Raw genomic sequence first — 20,453 nt, 5'->3', positions numbered from 1 at the left:
ATCAATAGATTCCCCCTCCCGCTGCTAAATGAACCATCCACACCACGCCACTTATATTGCGGAAACAGTGTTGCAACCTTCCTAAAATGGAAAAATACTGCTACTTTCCTGCAATGCACATACAACATTGTAACACTAAAACGCAGCATTAAAACCCAAAAGAGGGCATCAGAAATATGGACAGCACCTTACTGACAGTGCAGGGACTATGATGTCAGAACACGGGTGGTACGGAAGTACACTTAGAGGATACGTTGTGAAACTGTTGCATCGTGTAATCTGGAAAGCGCAAGGGTGTGGTGGACCAGGATATCTCAAACCATTTTGCAGAGTTGGCACCAGATCTATCTATGCTCTCATCTTCTAACCATACATACATCACTATTGCTGTAAGCAGAGGTGCTCTTACCCCTGGACTTTGGGGCTGAAGTCTAGGGCCTAAACACCCCCTGGAGCCCCCGAAGCTCTCTTTAGTCTGTTCAGGGTGGTGTGGTCACTGTGGCACTGGCCCATGTGCTGGGCTGGGCGGTCGAGTGTGATTGTGACCTGCACAGGATGCTTTAGAGACAGGGAATAGTGGGGAAAGAAATATGTGGGGTGATGGGGAAATGTTCAATGACATGCAAGTTGCATGTTGATATGTTTCTGCTAATGCATATTTCCATAAATATACCTGTTTTATAGTCCTACACTCTTGTGAGTTCAGTTGCTGTTTGTGCCAAGGACCCAAGTGTTAAAAATACTGTGTGCCACACTGTGCGTGTATGTAGGGGGATGAAGCTTAACTTGCAGCGTTGCAGGTGGAGGTATCTCCAAAAGCCTTTAGGTCCAGGCTCCCAAATTACCTAGGTGCACCTCTCTGGCTGTAAGCAAACTGACACCCCTCTCATGTTTTGCTTTACTTTGGGCCTTCCTTTTCATTCCCCCCACAGGGTCTGTATCTCTGGCCCTGCAAGACAAGGAGCGATATGACCTCACACAGGAACCCTGCCAGCTTCCGTGCGGAGTGGGGGGAAAGGGGACGCTTCCTCCCCTTCCCCAGATCCATGGGTAGAGTAATGTGGAGCAGCAGCTGCTTTAATTTATATATTTATACACTCCCCGCCCCCACCGCAAAACTCTTGCGGCTACATGTCGAGCACGGCCTGGCAACAAACTTCACGCCGGGATTCTCCTGGCAACAACTTGCTCTGCAAGACAGAAGCAAGGCGGAAAAAAAATATGATTGGTCCCAAGCCTCCGCCAATAGCTCGCGCCCCACAGTCGTCGCCTCTGGGGCTCTCAGTCTCAGCGCAGAACGTAACTGAGAGCCTGGGAAGCGCCCAGAGGACATTTGTGTAGCTGGGCGGCCGCCACTTTTCCCTCCTCGCTGCTGCAGCTTCTCATCCGCTACTGTAGGGATGTGGTGGAGGGCGCTTCGTCGACACGCCCTGCCCACCTACTGCGTGGCTCTGCTCGCCACTTTGTGCTGCTGCCTACGCGGGGCAGCCTCAGGTAACAGATCTGCACTTTGCCACGCACTTGCGTGGGGTCGCGGACGCTAACCCCGACAGAACCCCACGACGTGAGCTCGGCCCTGGAGCTGGAGGGAAAGCGAGGCGCGCTCTTGGATGCGGAGCGGGGTGCTTTCCTGAGAACCCCACAACTGCGTCATCCAAGTGGGTCTCGGATGCGGTGTGCAAGAGACCCAGAGCGGGGGAAACGGGCTGTAGCGCTCCTCCGTGTGCCGTGGAAAGAGGGAGAGCGCCTGTGAAAAGTTGTTCAGCGGGGATTGCTGGAGGGAGAAATACCGTCGTGAGGCGGCTCCGGGCAAGGTGCCGCTCTCAGAGGGCTGGGCTGTCTCTGGAGGGAAACCGAAAGCGCCTTTAGGCTAGTTTGCTCCTCGGAGAAAGCTCCCGACTGGGCGCCCAGTGGCTGGTGGCATTCTTAGGGAAATGGTCCCCAGTGAGTGGAAGGGTTGGGCTTAAGGAAAGAGCTCGGCGGGGAAGCAGGTCGCTGCTCCTTGGGTACACATGCAAGACGGGCGCTCTCCTCCAGAGGAATCCCTTGTTGTTCCAGGAGAGCGGAGCGCAGTCCGAGCCCTGAGGACTTCGCCTCGGGGCCGTCTCTTTGGTTCGAGGCTCTCTGCCTTCAACCTGGGGAGACCACCTGAGAACCACGAAGCCCTGTAGAGCATTCCTTCCTCTCTCACCTGCGCGAGCATAGCCAGACCCAAGCATTGGGAGTCAAGGCCTTGCTTTCCACCAATGGGGTCCAGGCAGGAATCACACCTTGCAATGTCATAGGGCATTAGTCATAGTGTTTGTCTCTGGAGCTAGCCGCCACGGAATAGACAGGAGACGATTGCCTGTCTTCCTCGGTTGCGGAGATAGCAACGCGTGTTTTCTTCTCACCCGCTTGAAGCAATATAAGGTCTATCCTCCTAGCTGTTTGAAACTGAAACCTTGCCCGGCATGACTCAAAGGCTCAAAGGTTGGCCACTCTCCAGCTCTCTCCTGGTTAGGTTACCGTAAAGAAAGGCGCGCAGACTGTGGGGCGGGTTTAGGGGAATTCCACGGACTGGTTGGAGCTACTAGAGAGCATAGATGCGAACGGGGCAGAAGGCAGGTTGATTGCTTTGCTTCGTCCTAGGGCAGAGCAAATGATTGTCCAAAGGCACTTGCCCCACCCCCATGCTTTTAAAAAGAGCTTCCCAGTGGACAGAAGTGCAACAGGCTTGGTGGTACTTTCTTTTATTGCTACATTTCCATGCTGCAAATATCTGCTGCACCTGTTTATGTTCTGCCTGTTGTGCATTGTTTAAGAACATAAGAACAGTCCTGCTGGATCAGGCCCAAGGCCCATCCAATTCATCACCCTGTTTAACACAGTGGCCCACCAGATGCCTCTGCGAAGCCCACAGACAAGAGTGAGCATGCTCTCTCTCCTGCTATTGCTCCCCTGAAACTGGTATTTAGAGGCATCTTGCCTCTGAGGCTGAATGTGGCCTTCATTCTAGTAGCCACTGATAGACCTGTCCTCCATAAATTTATTTAAACCCTTCTTAAAGCCATCCAGGCCTGTGGTTGTCACCACATCTTGTGGCAGAGAATTTCATAGGTTAATTATGCATTGTGTGAAAAAGTACTTCCTTTTGCCGGTCCCAAATTTCTTAGCAATCACTTTCATGGGATGACCCTTGGTAGACCTCTGTTTGTCTTTTTTCTAAACTAAAAAGCCCCGAGTGTTGTAGCTTTACCTTGTAAAGAAAGTGCTTTAGGTCCCTGATCATCCTGGTTGTGCTCTTCTGCACCTTCTTCAGTTCTACAATGTCCTCCTTAAGATATGGTGATCAGAACTATACGCATTAATCCAAATGTGGCTGCACCATGTAAGGGCATTATAACATTAGCAGGGTTTTTTTTAGTCCAGTGTTCCTCTAACAGGGATTCCCAGATGTTGTTGACTATAACTCCCAGAATCCCCAGCTGTGATGGCTTTTGCTTGGGGATTATGGGAGTTGTAGTCAACAACATCTGGGAATCTCTGTTAGAGGGAATACTGTTTCAGTCCCCTTCCTAATGATTCCAAGCAAGGAATTTGACTTTTTCACACATTATCGATACTTTCAATGAGCTGTCCACCATGACCCCAAGCTCTCTTTCCTGGTCAGTCACAACAGCTCAGATCCCATGAGCGTATATGTGAAGTTGGGATTTTTTGCCCCAATATGCATCACCTTACATTTGCTAACATTGAACCACATTTGCCATTTTGTTGCCCACTCCCCCAGTTTGGGGAGATCCTTTTGGAGCTCCTCACATTCTGTTTTGGATTTCACTACCCTAAATAGTTTGATGCCATCTGCAAATTTGGCCATATCGCTGTTTACCCAACTTCTAGATCATTTGTGGTCATTTAGTTAAAAAGCACTGGTCCCGATACCAATCCCTGGGGGATCCCACTTCCTACTTCCCTCCATTGTGAAAACTGTCCATTTATTCCTACCCTCTGTTTACTATTATTTATTTAATAAATTTGTACACCACCCACTACTGAAGTCTGTTTGCGGTTTACAGCATAAAACAAACCAAGAATGTAACAGTTAAAACATAAAACCAGATTAAAATATTCATAAAAACACCAGCTATCTAAAAAACTTGGCTGAAGAGATGTCTTCATTTGTTTCCTGAAAGTCAACAGAGATGGCGCAGCTCTGATCTCAGCAGGAAGTGTTTTCTGTCCTTCAACCAATTAACAATCCATAAATGAAATTTCCCCTTATTCCATGACTGCTAAGTTTTCTCAAGAGTCTTTGACAAGGAACTTTGTCAAAAGCTTTTTCAAAGTCCAGATATACTTTGTCAGCTGGATCAGCTCTTAAAGGCACTGTTTAAAGCACTGAGGTTCTGTGGGGGCAGGGTGGTACTCTTTTCTTAAGGCTGAATTCAGGCACAGAATAAAGGCCAGAACTTTGATCTATCTAAATAGATCAAAAGCAGTGGGATGTGTAAAAGACTTTAAGAACAATATTTTAGACCTGAAACCCTTCCAGTGTTATACATTCATTAACCGCTTCCTAGCCAGAATGGAATGGACCAGAATGGACATTTTAATAAATAAATACTGTGCAACAATGAGTTACGTTAGAGACACTTGAGAACAATATCTTGGAAATGAAAACCATGCATTATTAAAAATTACATGCCTTCTCAGCCAAAACCCATATTTAACATAAAAGAGATCTGAATGACTGGTTCTAAGGCAGACCTTGACAAATTTTCTTTGGATCTAGGAGCCAGCCCATAAATGTAGGAGCCAAACAGTGGACACTTCACAAAATTACTGGACTTAATGATGAACATTGTGGAAGGGGAGGGTAAATGAACTTTTCTTTATCCTCTTTACAAGCAACATACTTAGAAAAGAAATAGGTCTGTCTGAAACAAACAAAAAAACAAATAACTCTAGCTCAGAATATTCTAGTCTAGGTGCCATAGTTAAATTTCTGAATGGCTCCTGGAATGGGATTTGTCAAGCCCTGTATGGGCAGATTTGGTCAAAACCAACCAGATTCACTCATTCCGTTGAACTAAAGGGAAATAAGCCACAAAACTACATACAAACACACACCTATCTACTTTCCAGTACCTCTTCTGATAAATTAAACAGCATCCCCCTCCAAAAAAGGGCCCAAACCACCTACTTCTGAGTTCTACAGACCAATCAATATAACATCTCATTGAAACAGATGGAAACTTTGTGTAAGCCACAAAACTTCCACAAACTCCTCATACCTGTTTCAGTCAATAAATGATATCCCGGAACAAATTTGCACTAATGTTTGCTGAACAGTAGGGTTCAACAGAGTTTAAACCCCAAACCGCTACAGTGGTGAAATGAGAACTGAGCAGGAGAATACAGAGCCTCCCCCACAATACGCGAGCAGGACACAAATCCCCTCGGCAAGAAGGGACATTTGCACCCAAAATGGGCTTTCATTCTAAAAGGTCTGAACATTGCTCTGTGCATGTCTTGTGGTAGCAAGCATGAACTGTCCCATTTGCTAAGCATGGTCTGCCCTGGTTTGCATTTGAATGGGAGACTACCAGTATTCCCTCTAACAGGGATTCTCAGATGTTGTTGACTACAATTCCCATAATCACCAGCCAGAGGCCACTGCAGCTGAGGATGCTGGGAGTTGTAATGAATAACATCTGGGAATCTCTGTTAGAGGGAACACTGGAGACTACATGTGAGCACTGTAAGATATTCCCCTTAGGGGATGGGGCTGCTCTGGGAAGAGCGTCTTCATGCAGAAGGTTCCAAGTTCTTTCACTGGCATCTCCAAGATAGGGCTGAAGTAGACTCCTGCCTGCAACCTTAGAGAAGCTGCTGCCAGTCTGTGTAGACAATACTGAGCTAGATGGGCCAATGGTCTGACTCAGTATAAGGCAGCGCCCTATGTTCCAGACCAAACCCATATGTGCACTTGCACAGAGAATGCAAAGAAACAAACACATATTTTTGTTACCCAGAACAGATAGAGGAATGTTGATTCTTCAGATGTTTTATGACTACTGCATCATGTTGAACTAGTCCAATATCATATAATGTTTTTATGGCACTCATTTTAGAGGCAATGCTCTCTAGGGTAGAGGAAAATACTAAATTATATCTGGTAGTTATAGTTGGAAGAACCTTCAGTGATCAATATTGCTAGCTGACACCCAGAACAATGAACCGCATATGGGAGGATGTTACACTGATGCAAAGATGACATTCTACCTAATTACACTAAGCCTGAAGCTTGCATTCCAGACTGGTGTGCAGTAGTTTCACAACTGCAGTACATTGTTTATTTTAATGGTAACTTTTTACAAGAGTGGTATAGAGTAATTCTGCAAATCTCCCGCCCTTTTAAGCACAGCTAAGCCATGCTTTTGTGCTAGTGCAACAGTGCTCATTCTGCATGTGGTATGTTGGTCTGGATGTCAGCCACTGTCTTAGTAATTTGTGGTGAGCCTCCTTGAAGACTCATATGGGTGGAAAGGTAGGCTACACATGCTTCAAATACATAAATACATGTGTAGTATTGGTTGGTCCTAGTTCAGAAGTTGGCATTCCAGGCTATATATTTTTTGGCAATATGATTGTTACCCAAAATGGATAGCAGAATATGGAATCTTTGCAAGTTCCATAGCTTGACACATCACTCCCACCTAATACAATACAACATGTGATTTGGGTTGCTTTGGATAATTTAGAAGTTAGTGTTCTAGGCCCTTTTTCTGGAATAAGGGTTATCATTAATTATACCACCTGATCCCTGCTATTTTACATAGATTGGGGTAGGGCTGCACAGCTTCAGCCTTCCAGCTGTTTTTGGAACCCTTCTGGTTCATTTTTGAACCCTTCTGGTTCATTTTTGGCCATTGGGATTGCAGAGAAGGCAGGCGACCTGCCTCCTTCCTATTCAAGTGCATAGGTAGAGAAGGGACAGATTTTGTGCGCATGTGTGGTGGGGACTCTACATTCTTTTAAACCTTTGCTATTTTAAAAAAAATCATAAAAGTTTGACTCATTTGAAAAAAAAATGCTGTGGGTCTTGAACAAGGCTGCCACATGTCTCTATAGCTAGCTACAAGTTTTTTTTAACATAGAGTTCAATGGAAAATTAGGGGGAAATCATCACCTTTTGGCTGGCCATTGGAGCTCTGAAATTAGGCACAGTTGTAGCACAGGATAGTGAGGCTCTTTGTACTAAATTTGAAGCTGATTGGTCAATTGTTTGATTTTAATAATTTGTTAAGATAGGGAGCATATATCACTTTTATAGTGGTTTAAAAAAAAAAAAACTTCCCCATTGATCTTGCTCAGTACTGCAGTCAACCACCAGGCTTGTGCAAGATCGATGGGAAAATGAAAACAAAAAACAAAAAAAGTGAAGCACCCTCTCTGTCTAAAAAAAATTTTTTTTTTAAATCAATCAATTGACCCATTGGCTTCAAATTTAGTTTGATTATGACCACTTTGGTTTGTTCTTCTTGTTGTTGTTTTAAACCTTGTAGCTGGCTATAGAGACATGTGGCAGCTTTGCACAATCCATGGTAAATTATTCTTTTTAAAAAAAAACAAGTCAGTCTTTTCAGGGAGGAAGAATTTTTAAAATTAAAGGAAAAAATTAGAAATTGACCAAATAAGTCAAACGGAAGTTGAGTCCAGGGCACAGGAAATAAGTCTGCCCAGAGTGCTCTCCAGAGAGTGCCTGCTCTCCACCCCCACCCCCACCCCCAGATGTACACGAAACGCTTTGTGCACATCCCTATTATCCAAAACCCTGCACAGCATGGTGCCTGGGGACAGTTTACTATGTTTTTGGATCAGCACAAAGGCACAGAATATTTAGAGTGAAGCTTCTTTGCAGAGATGTTCTAATGGCTTATCTTCATGTTTTCCAAACAACTTTTTTTCTGGTTTTGCAAAAGTTCTGGTTCTTGGATACAGTATAGTCCAGGCCACTAAGTGCTTGAAGAATTAAACTGCCTACAGTTATGTTTGCCCCATTTCAGTTTACTAGAAAGTAACAGGAGTAGCAAATTTCATTGCTTGGAAACTTGCCAACCAGTCATTAAACTTGTTCAAGTTCCCAGTCCGCTTATCAAAGAGTGGCAGCTAGAATCCTTTATCTGCATCTTGGTCTGAGTACATGGAGTTCACACAGCGCTAGTTTGTTTAAGCTTCTTACAGGTCTGTAACTGTAAGCTCCAGGTGCTTCATAGGGTGCATGCCACATCCTGATAAGATAGAGAATTACTTGATGTTTGTTTCTTTGTAGCAGAAGTGACTGGTGCAGCTGGTAGTGCAGATGCATACTAGTAGGAAAGTAACTAGAGAAAAACACGAATAAGAGGTTGTATATGCTGTGTACTGGAGGGGTGGAAGCAGCCCCTAATATAATTATATATGTTTTATTTTACGTAGGTCACCTTGGAGAGTTTTCTGAATTGAAAAGAGGGTTAGAAATATAAATACTTAAATAATTAATGAGGAAAACATGTTGACAGCACTTGCTTTGGTATACTGAAATAAGCCCTACAAAGTGATGTTGTAAGATAGCATGCCTCTGAAGACACAGATATAACCTCAAATGTGAAATTATAACTCATAAATCTTGCCCACGAAAAGATCTGTGAGAAGTTGATTCACACATTTGTAGAACACTTGATTTCTCTCTGCCTGACCTAAGAGACATAAGAACAGCCCTTCTGGATCAGGCCAAAGGCCTACAAGTACAGCATCCTGTTTCACACAATGGCCCACCAGATGCCTCTGGGAGGCCCGCAAGCAGTAGGTGAGGGCATGGCCTCTCTCCTGATGTTGCTCCCCTGCAACTAGTATTGAGAGGCATCCTGCCTCTAAGGCTGGAGGTGGCCTATAGCCACCAGACTAGTAGCCATTGATAGACCTGTCTTCCATGAATTTGTATAAGCCCCTTTTAAAGCCATCCAAGCTAGTGGCCTTCACCACATCCAGTGGCAGAGAATTCTATAGATTAATTATATGCTGTGTGAAAGTAATTCCTTTTTTTCTTAACATATTCCTAAAACTGTAAATCTGATTAAAAGCCTGAGTTAATAAATGTGTCTTCAGTGCCTTTTAAAAAGTTGCCAGAGATGGGGAGGCTCTTATTTCAACAGAGAGCACATTCCAAAGCCCAGGGGAAGCAACAGAGAAGGCCCGCTCTCAAGTAGCCGCCAGACGAGTTTGCGGCAACTGCAGATGAACCTCTCTAGATGATCTTAACAGGTGGGGCTCATGGTGAATAAGATGTTCTCTTAAATACCCAGGGCCTAAGCTGTTTAGGGCTTTATAGGTAATAACCAGCACTTTGTACTTTGCCTGGAAACGTATCGGCAGCCAGTGTAGTTCTTTCAACACACGAATAATATGGTCTTTCCCAGATGACCCAGAGACCAACTTGGCTGCCACATTCTGGAGCAACTGCAGTTTCTGGACTACGTACAAAGGCAGCCCCGCATAGAGAGCATTGCATGAGTCCAGCCTAGAGGTTACCAGCATATGTACCACTGTTTTGAGGTTGTTCATCTCAAGAAATGGATGCAGCTGGCGTATCAGCCGAAGCTGATAAAATTTAGGACTTTTGTTGATTCTAAATTTCCCGACGTTCAGTTTCATGTGATAACCCCTGGCTCTAGTGTGAGAGAAGGAGAAAATTTTCTCTCTGTCTGCTGTCTTTACTCCATGCATAATTTTATATACCTCTATCATGTCTCCCTGTAGTCAGCTCTTTTCCAAACTAAAAAGCCCCAGATCCTGTAGCCTTCCCTCATAAGGCAGGTGTTCCAGGTTGCCCTCTTGCGCACCTTTTCTAGTCTACAATGTACTACTTAAGATATGGTGACCAGAACTGTATGCAATACTCCAAATGTGGTCGCACCGTAGATTTGTATAATGACCTTATAATGCTAGCATTCTTATTTTCATTCCCCTTCCTAATGATCCCTAGCATGGAATTTGCCTTCCTCACTGCTGCCGTGCTTTGAGTCGATGCTTTCCATGAACTGTCCACCACGACCCCAAGATCTCTCTCCTGGTCAGTCACCGGGAGCTTAGCTCCCATCAGCGTATATGTGAGGTTGGGTTTTTTTGCCCCAGTGTGCATCACTTTACACTTGCTTATATTAAACAGTATTTGCCATTTTGTCACCCACTCACTCAGTTTGGAGAGATCGTTTTGGATCTCCTCACAATGCTTTGGATTTCACTACCTTAACTAGTTTAGTGTCATCTGTAAATTTGACCACTTCACTGCTTACTCCAACTTCTAGATCATTTAGGAACACGTTAAAGAGCACTGGTCTCAGTACAGATCCCTGGGGGATCCCACTTCTTACTTCCCTCCATTGTGAAAACTGTCCATTTATACCTACCCTCTGTTTCCTGTCCTTCAGCCAGTTACTGATCCACACATGAACCTGTCCCCTTATTCCATGACTGCTAAGTTTACTCAAGAGCCTTTGGTGGGGACCTTTATTAAAGGCTTTTTGGAAGTCCAAATATACTAGGTCAACCAGATCACCTTTATCCACATGCCGGTTGACACTCTCAAAGAACTCCAAAAGGTTAATGAGGCAAGACTTTCCCTTGCAGAAGCTATGCTGGTTCTCCTTCAGCAAGGCCTTTTCTTCTATATGTTTAACAATTTTGTCCTTAAGTATGCTTTCCATCAATTTACCGGCACCAAAATTAAGCTCACCGGCCTATAATTTCCCAGATCTCCCGTAGATCCCTTTTTGAAAATGGAAGTTACATTATCTGCTTTCCAGTCCTCTGGTACAGACCCTGACTGTAGGGAGAAGTTACATTTTTTTTGCTAGGGAGATCAGCAATTTCAAATTTTTGTTCTTTTAGAACTCTTGGGTGGATGCCATCTTGCCCTGGTGATTTGTTAATTTTTAGTTTTCCAAGACAATTTAGAACATCGTCCCTTGTCACCTCAAATTGGCCCAGTTCTTCAGCCTCCAAGCCTGAGAAGCTCAGTTACAGAGAGGTATATGGTCAGTGTCCTCCGCCTTGAAGACAGAGGCAAATAACTCATTCAGCTTCTGTGTAAGCTCATTATCCTCAATAATCCCTTTCACACCTTCATCATCTGACTGCCTCCCTGGCAGGTTTTCTACTGCTGATATATTTAAAGAAGTTTTTGTTATTCCCCTTGACACGTCTAGCTATATGCTCCTCAAACACTCTTTTTGCATCCCTTAGTGACTCTCTGCATTTATTTTGCCAGAGTTTGTTTCTTCCTGTTCGCTTCATTTGGGCAGGACTTCCATTTTCTGAAGGAAGTCATCTTTCCTTTTATAGCTTCCCTGACTCTACTTGTTAGCCACGCTGGCATCCTCCTGAACTTGCTGGTACTGTTCCTCTTTCTTGGTATACATTCCAACTGATCTTCTATTGTAGTTTTAAATAAGTTCCATGCTTTCTGGAGTGATTTGACCCTCCTGACGTTCCCTTTCAGCTTCCTTTTTACCAGTCCCTTCATTTTTGAGAAATTTCTTCATCTGAAGTCCAACGCATCAGTGTTGGACTTCCTTGGCAATGCTCCACTCACATATAAGAGGGTTGTATGTGCCCAGCTCGAGAGGGTTGTGTAGGAAACCAATTACCTTAATTCTTATCAGTCGTGTTTCAGACCTTGGCACAGATGGAGACAGCACTGGTCGCTCTGGTAGATGACCTTCTTTGGGACCTCGACGAGGGTAGTGTCCCTTTCTTGGTCCTTTTAGATTTCTCAGTGGCTTTTGACACTATTGATCATGCTATCCTTCCCGACTGCCTGTGTGGGTTGGGTATTGGGGCACTGTTTTACAGTGGTTCCATTCGTACCTTAGTGGGCGTGTCCATTCGGTATGCATTGAAGACAGGTATTCTGACCCACTTCTATATGGAGTTCCCCAGGTTTCAGTTCTTGCCCATATCCTTTTTTAACATCTATATGAAGCCACTGGGTCAGGTCATTTGCTAGTTTGGGGTCAGATTCCATCAATATGCTGGTGATACTCAGCTGTACATTGCCATCCCAGACCATGCTGGGGATGCTGTTTCTGTGCTTGCTCGGTGTCTGGAAGCTGTTAAGATCTGGATGACTCAGACTAAATAAGCTCAGACTAAAACACACTAAGACTGAGCTGCTCTTATTCAGCCCTCGTACTGGCCAACAGTTGGATCCAAACCTTTTTTTGGATGGGGTGGCGCTGCCCCCAAAGGAGCTTGTCCATGACTTGGGGGTTCTTTTGGACTCGTGCCTCCTGCCTGAACAACAGGCGGAGGCTGTGGCTAGAAGTGCATTTGCCCAGCTTCATCTGGTTCTCCAATCACACCCTTATCTTGATCGGCAGGCACTAACCACAGTGACTCATGCCCTTGTCATCTCCCGCTTAGATTACTGTAACACGCTTTACCTAGGGTTACCTTTGAAGACGATCAGGAAGCTTCAGCGGATCCAGAATGCAGCTGCTCACCTATTTATGGATGCCAAAAGATATGATAGGGTAACACCTCATCTGCAGTCACTGCACTGGTTAACCATTCGCTTCCGAATTCAATTCAATTCAATTCAATTCAATTCAATTCAAGTCCTGATTCTTACCTTCAAAGCCTTGCGGGGCCTGGCACCTGTTACCTACAGAATTGCCTCTCCCATCTAGTTACATCCCATCCTGTTAGATCATTTCAGATGGCCCTTTTGTTGGTCCCTGATTTTCAAGAGGTTCGGAGTTCTAGGACCCGCAATAGGGCTTTTTTAATTGCTGCACCACTTCTTTGGAATTCTCTTCCCCTTCAGATTCGTCTAGCCCCCTCTTTACCAGTCTTTAAATCCTTATTGAAGACCTTTCTTTTCTGCTGGGCATTTGCCCTGTAGTATACTTTATTTCCTTTCCATTATCTATTTTAGTTTGCAATTTTTAATAGGGATGTGCATGGGTCCGGACCTGCGCGGGGGGGGGGGGTCTACCTTTAAGGGCAGGGGGGTAGAACTTACCCTTCCTGCCCCTCTTCCCCCTCCCGCCCCTCTTCCCCCTCCCGCCCCTTTTCCCCCTCCAGCGCTGCATTTAAAATTGAAGTTTTCGGGTCGGCAGTGTTCCTCCCTGCCGCCCCTGCCCCCGTCGTTGCCCGGAAGAAGCTGTAATAGAAGCACGCATGCGCGCGGTGCGGCACGCACGTGCCTGTCACCACCATGTGTGCGCGCACCGCATACGTCACATGCACGCTGTGTGTGATGTATGCGGCACGCACGCGTGCCGGCGACAGCCCCGCACACACCGCAACGCACACATGCGTGCTTCTATTACAGCTTCTTCTGGGCAACGACGGGGGCAGGGAGGAACGCTGCTGCCCTAAAAACTTCGATTTTAAATGCAGTGCCGGAGGGGGAAGAGCGGCGGGAGGGGTAAGTTCTACCCCCCCGACCTTAAAGGTAGACCCCCCCCTTGGTGCCGGACCGCCAGACCGGTCTGTTTCCGAACCGATTCAGAGGCCTCCAACATGGCCTCCGAACCGGTTCGTGCACATCCCTAATTTTTAATGTTATCTTATTTACATGTCATTGTACACCGCCCGGAGTCTTTGGAGTGGGTGGTATATTAAATGCTTCTAATAAACAAACAAACAAACAAGCTGAATTGGGTCACACTATGGTCACTGATCCCCAATGTTTCCGCAATTCTGACATCTTGCACCAGATCCTCGGCACCACTCAGGAATCAGGAAACTCCAAATCACCATCTCTCTGGTTGGTTCCGCGAGTAACTGTTCTGAGGCACAGTCATTTATCATGTCTAAAAATTTGGCTTATTTTTCACTACCTGAATGTGAATTTACCCAGTCTATGTGTGGGTAACTGGTCACCCATCATTACCACTCTGTCTCTTGTTTTATACCTCTCTTATTTGCTTCTACAACTTCAGGTCACTCTCAGTGTTTTGATCCAAAGGGCAATAGTATGTCCCCAATAACACATTTTCTGTCAGTCCTTGGATTGTCACCCATAGTGATTCTGTGGAGGACTCTGGTCCTCCTAGATTTTCTAGTTTGTTGGATTCTATCCCTTCTTTAATACACAGTGTTATTCCATCCCCAATCCTCCCCTCTCTGTCCCTTCTGTAGAGTTTATATCCAGTAATAACCATGTTATTCCTGACAAATACCTGACAATTTTCATGTCTTTAGGTATGGGTGTGGGTATTTTCCCATGAACTTGGATGAAGTAACCCTTAGCCACAGCCTAGGTGACAGGCAGTCTCAATAATAAGAGTTTTGCTTTGTGCTGTTTCTCCTCTTGTTTGCACCAGTGCTTCTGTCACTGGCACCAGCTTTGGACTACCTGCTGCTGGAGGTGTGTTCCAGGTGTCCCTTGTGGCTCAAGGCTGGCAACGGGAACATGCTCAGCTGCCAGAGCAGCTAACTGTCTTATTTATTTATTATTTATTTAATGGATTTTTATACCGCCCCAAACCAAAGTCTTACACAGCACAGTGTTGGACAGCTGTATATGAGACTCTTGCAGTGTCTCCTCTAGCCTTAAAAAATACCCTGTGTCTACCAAGGTGAAAAGCAAGAGAAAGAGACTGGCACATGCATGCAGCAATGTACTGTGCTGCATCTTTACTTGCTGCAGGCCAAGGTTGTTGTCTAGGGCTGTGTCTGCAACAGTGGCCAGCCAGATGATAATGATTATGCTTGGCCATCAGCCATTTTTCTGAGCGTTCTAAGTAATTATTGCAACAGCCCTGTAGGGTCAGCCTGTATTATTGTCTCTATGTTGCAAAAGAGTGAATGAAAATGAGGCCACTGATGGCTCAGGTAAGATTTTAGCTGGCAGTTCGTGACTCACTTGCTAACTTTGAACCACTCTGACATTCATCATTAACAACAACAACAATTTATATACCACTTTTCAACAAACGTTTCCAAAGTGGTTTACATAGAGAAATAATAAATAAATAAATAAATAAATAAATAAATATGCAAATAAATAAATAAAGATACAGTATAAAGCAACAATTCCAGACATAAAATCTTAAAGCAGCAAAACCATCAAGAGAAAAGAGGATCAAGAGAGAGACACAATGGTAGCGAAAACACACATAAACAAGACCATTTAACTTTTGTTTAAACAGGCAATCCCCAGGGAAACTCACAGACATGACAGGATGGAGACAGCTGCCTTCTGATTTTTGCTCTCTCTGCACCTGATAATTGGAGGCATACTGCCTCTGATTATGAAGGTTCCATTCTTTTCTTTTTAAAAGTATTTTTAATTTTTCTTTAATTTTACAGTTACAGTAATAAATAAAGATAAGTTGATCATGTAGTGAAGGATGGACACAATATTAGTGTAGCGGATTAAAGCCTCTGTCTCAGAGCAAGCTCGTGCGAAGGAAAGAAATGCTGAATTGTCCCTGCTGAGCTGCCTGGCTAGGCTTCTCCTAAAACTATATTTCTGGTAGGTTTAAAATGCTGCCGCCGCCACCCCTCTTATCAACAGAGCTTGAACCTCCCTGAGCTTGGGGTGGAATCCCAGGGAATACTCTCTTTATTTTGCTGTTGGATAAGTTCAAAAATCTTCCATGCATGTGGTGAGAAAACTGATAGTTTCTGACCATTTGAGGACATGTTTGCACCAGAGGAATCCCCCTTTGGACCCTCCTTTTCCTGAGTTAAAAACCAACTCGGAGAGGCTTGTAAAAAGACAAGAACTAAAAACAAAGTTGTATTAAATTACTACAGACTGCTTCCATCTGAGACTTTCTCAGCCTTAAATGCAGTTAAGAATACTTAGTAGGATTACAAAAATAGGTTGTTTTAATGCACGCTTAAATGTTTATAGAGTCTTTTGCAATGCCCTACGTAAGATGGGTGTAGCTAGTGTGTTTTTTTAATTACGTTACAGGTAAACAATAATAGAACAGTATCAGGAATATACAAAAGCACACACAAAAGAAATAGAGCATCCTTAACACAAGTCTGACTAAACAAACCTTTCCCTAGACTAAACTTCCCTTGTCCTTGAACTCACTAAACTCCTAGTGAGACTTCAAGCTTCCTGTAATCCTGTCTTCCCAGGATTTACAGAGTTATTCTCCTGCAGCCAACCTCCATGGCCACATGTTCATTTCAGCACCTCCAGCCTAGCTTCTTCTAAGAAAGAACTCTCTTCTTCCTGGCAACAGCTCTCTAGGTCCCACCCACTCCTCCAGTGTGCTGGCTGGCTGAGCCCTGGAGTTCACCAGCCTGACAGTCAAGACACTTCCAGTTAATTCTTTAGGGGGAGGGGAGGCTGCTCACTATAATTAGACACTTCAGCATTATCAGTGATATCAGAGTTGCAAATTAAAAAGAAACTGTTCACTAAATAAGTATGAAACAGAACTTTAGTAGTTGTTCACAAAGTCCTCCTCCCTGCCACTCAGATTTATATAAGAATGGAAACTATTTTCCTAGAAATTTTTTATTTTATTTTATTTATTTTTACACTAATATCCTGTTCTTCCTCTAAGGAGCTCAGAGTGGTATGCACAGTTATTTTTATACTCACAACAACCCTGTGAGGTAGGTTAGGCTGAGAGATACATGACTGGCCCAGAGTCACCCAGTGAGTTTCATGGTTGAATGGGGATTCGAACTTGAGTCTTCCCGGTCCTAGTCCAAAACTCTAACCACTACACTATGCTGGCTGATAATTACCGGTTATCATGCTGATAATTACCAGGTTATCTTGGGTTTGACATATTTTCAGTTATACTGGGTGCCATTCTTCACTATTAGGGCTTATAGCTATTGATATTCTTATGACTCATTGATATTCTAATGATGAGTGCCTCCCCCTTCTGTGCCAGTGTAATGTAAATTCTGTACCCTGAAAAGCTAGATATATCAACCTGTATGGAGTTGCATAATTTATCTTATTGTTCATAGTCTGTTCTGCTTCATGATAATGAGCAACGAACTATATATGGTATTTAACCTCCACTCCCAGCTACTATTAAAAAATCCTTGCCAAACTTGTCTGTTAACTCAGTCTCTGGATCTGCAGTCTATGGGCGTGGCTTCATTCCTTGATGGAGACATTAATAGGCACACTGTCATCACATATTTAAAAAAAAATTGTTTGGTTCTCCTTGCGAATTAATGAGGCCTGATTGCTGACTAAGAAACGAAAGTTGTGCTTGACCAGAAAGGAAGTGACGGCAACTACCTATAATGCATGCTCATACTCGTAACATAGTAAGGCAGTTCACAAGATCATAATTAAGGTAGGAGAGGCCTCCTACCCTTATTTGGGAGCTGTGTGCACTCCAGTTTGCAGCTTATGTGTGAGTTGGAGGTTTCGTCCGTGCTCGTCTGCTAAGCAGCAGCTGGGTCAGAGGGCTCCCTCCTACCCAGCAGCTGAATGCAGCTACTGCTAAATGAGGCAGGAGGGAAAGTTTTCCACCTCTGTTCTATGCAGGTAATAATTAAGTGAATGCCATATTGCATGGCTGAATAAAGGCTTTTTTCATTATTATTTTCTAGACCAACTTTTGTTGGTGCCCTTTCATTTAACAGAATTCATTATCTGGCAACATGAATAAAGCAATAAGGTACTAAGCCATTTTCTCCAGTTTGCAGTTAATGAGGCGAAATGTTAGCAGGGGAGTTCCTGGCTCTCCTACTTTTTGCCTTGAGACTTGCTGCTAAGGTAAAGCTGACTAAATCTGAAAGACCAAACTAGTCTCAGTTCTTGTGGTGGACTAGTTCACGTTCTTTAAAGGCTGAGTCATCTACCCATTTATAACTCTCTGCCTACCTTTTACAGCAATTCTACCTTTGCTTTATCATGGCTTGTATCACTGGAAGAACTTTCTCCAATGTTACAATATCTGCGTTACAATCATATGTAGAGCATAATGTGGAATGCTTCTATATGTGATGCACATTAGAAAAATGCGTAACTCTGATAAGTAGGATTACATTTGTTCCTCCTCTGTAAACTGTTCACAGGACAGCCAAACAGTATTTGGACTGTCCTTGTTAACTTCAGGCAGTATTTTTAAATCAGAAATTCAAAAGACCCCAATCTGTTTTAAGACAGAGGGTGTTTCTAGCTATATCGACTGTCATCGGTGGTTATAACTGTGATTATCCTTGTGATTGGACGTGGCTCAGCTCTTCACTGTTCACCAGGAGTATTTCCACTCCACAATTCTACTTTGGAAGAAAGTGTGTGCATTCACACACTGGCCAAATTTATCCTGAAATCCATTCAAGATCCTTGGTAGCACTCCACAGACAAATTGGGCTTTATCTTCCGAATTCTAGCTTATCTATGTATTTCCAGGTTTTAAAATGCTGGTTTTAAGCAAGTTTTTCTGAAAATGCTGAAGGAAATAGGGAGAATGATTAACGTAACACTCTTTAGGAATGCAGATATAGCTCTTTAAAAACGCAAATCAATCAGACTTGCCTAGCTGCAGGAAGCAAACTCTTTAAGTTCTAGTTACAAAAGTAAAACCTCTGTGTTTGCTCAAGCTGACTTTTTGGAACAATATTAGTCTGCTTGCTTAAGATTTTCGCTTGTTAAAGCAACATGCATGTGTTGGGGGAAAGGGAAGAGTATACCCTGTTAGTGTATACAAATGCTCCCAGTCTAGGACATGAAGTTTTGAAGGCAACGTTGTGTTCCTATCCAAGGAATGTTCTCCCTCGCTCCCTCTCCCCGTTAGACGGAAAACATGGAGGCATGCAATGTGAACCTGCACCAAAAGAAAACCCCAAGGGAAGAGGGGAGGGGCTGCTTCCCTCATGCCATGAGCGTAATTTGAAGTGGCTTCGCTCAACATTTACCCCAGAGCTTTACCTGCTGTACATAAAAGCCCCGGGAGTAGTCTGTCTCCTGCAGAACAAAGATTACTCATGTCAAATCTGATGTACTCAGATCTTCTTGGTCCTCTGCTTTCTTCATTGAATCCCTTGCTTTAATATTTTACATTTGGGAGCACTGAGTGATTTAAACTTGGTGCTGAATGGAAACAATTTAGCAAGTTCTTGCCTTACTGATGGGAGGCAGATATTTCTGTAAGAATCTCACAACAGAATTGGACCTCGTGGGAGAGACTCTGAAAGGGTTCCAAATGTGCTTGCCAGAGGCGTAACTAGGGAAAACGGTGCCTGGGGCAAGCACTGAAATTGCGCCCCCCCCAACATACATCTGACTGACACACATGTGTTTTTTCCTCACAACAACCCTGTGAAGTTGGCTTGTATCTCAAACACCAGAATTATGATGCAATGATGATACATCCTACATTATACTTAGGTTTTTCCTCACAACAACCCTGTGAAGTTGGCTTGTATCTCAAACACCAGAATTATGATGCAATGAATGATGATACATCCTACATTACACTTAGGTTTTTCCTCACAATAACCCCGTGAGTGACTGTATGTATTTTAACAAAACGAAAACCAAGGACTCCAGAGTAATTCGAGGGACTAGGGTGATAGTGCTAAAGACTCCTTATTCTCCCGCTGTTAAAGAAAGACTCCCCTTTTCCAAAACCGTGCGCTATTTACACCAGAAAAGGTTTCAAATGGAGGGGGAAGCAGCGAGATTGAAGGGGAGGGGGGCGGCCACAAGTTTCAACAAGGGGTTGGGCTGCTGCTGCTCGTAGATCATGTAAGGCTGAGATGCAGAAGGAAGGAAGTGGCAGAACAGGCGGGGAATCAGGGATTGATAAGAATAAGAAGACTACACGACACGACAGAAGAGAAAACACACACCTTGTTGTGACCACCCGCCCGCCGAATCCTTTCTTGTCCGTGCCGCTGGGTGTCCGTGTCCTCCTGCCTGCGCCTGCAGCCCCAGCCCCAGCAACGACGCTCTCCTCCGCGACCGCGCCACGTGCAGGCGAGCCGAGCTGGGAGGACGGACGCACGCATGCACAGCGCGACTCAGCACGCCGGCCGAGTTGCGCATGCGTGACTAGAGACCCTCCCTCACCCTGGCTGGCAAGCCACTAGAGGGCCTCTTTTCTGGCTGGATATAAGTTCCGTCGCGAGCCAAGGCAAGGCAAGAGCATGGAACTAGGCGCCCGTCGCGGCGCCCGCCGGAAAGCCAGGCCAGCAAAGCAGTGGGGGGGCGTGGGCGCAGAAGGGACTGCTCGTGGGGGAGGGGGCGCCGGAGAAATTTGTATTAATTTTTTTTTTAAAAAAAAATTAAAAAAAATTGGGGATCTGGTGGCGCCCCCCACATGACCCGCAAAGATGGCGCCCGGGGCTCATGCCCCCCCTGCCCCCCCTATCGTTACGCCTCTGGTGCTTGCTGCTTATTGCTAGATGCAGGACTATTGCGAGCGGATTCTTCTTGAACTTCAAGTCACATGGATCAGTTTTGTTAATAAGTAAGC

At 44.6% G+C, this 20,453-nt stretch overlaps 1 protein-coding gene across 1 annotated transcript in view; it reads left to right on the top strand.

The window, feature by feature from the left end:
• Positions 1 to 1,139: 1,139 nt before the first annotated feature.
• The window catches only part of LY75 (lymphocyte antigen 75), a 126,792-nt gene continuing 107,478 nt past the window's right edge, over positions 1,140 to 20,453 (top strand). Inside the window, exon 1 of the mRNA XM_053260658.1 lies at positions 1,140 to 1,494. Coding sequence (XP_053116633.1) covers positions 1,401 to 1,494 — 94 coding nt within the window. The 5' untranslated portion in view covers positions 1,140 to 1,400. The remainder of the gene's footprint in view (positions 1,495 to 20,453) is intronic.

Source organism: Hemicordylus capensis, chromosome 1, assembly GCF_027244095.1.
Source record: "Hemicordylus capensis ecotype Gifberg chromosome 1, rHemCap1.1.pri, whole genome shotgun sequence".
In the NCBI taxonomy this organism is placed as follows: domain Eukaryota; kingdom Metazoa; phylum Chordata; class Lepidosauria; order Squamata; family Cordylidae; genus Hemicordylus; species Hemicordylus capensis.
The sequence above is the reverse complement of the archived record's forward strand: the minus strand, read 5'-3'. Positions and strand labels throughout refer to the sequence as shown.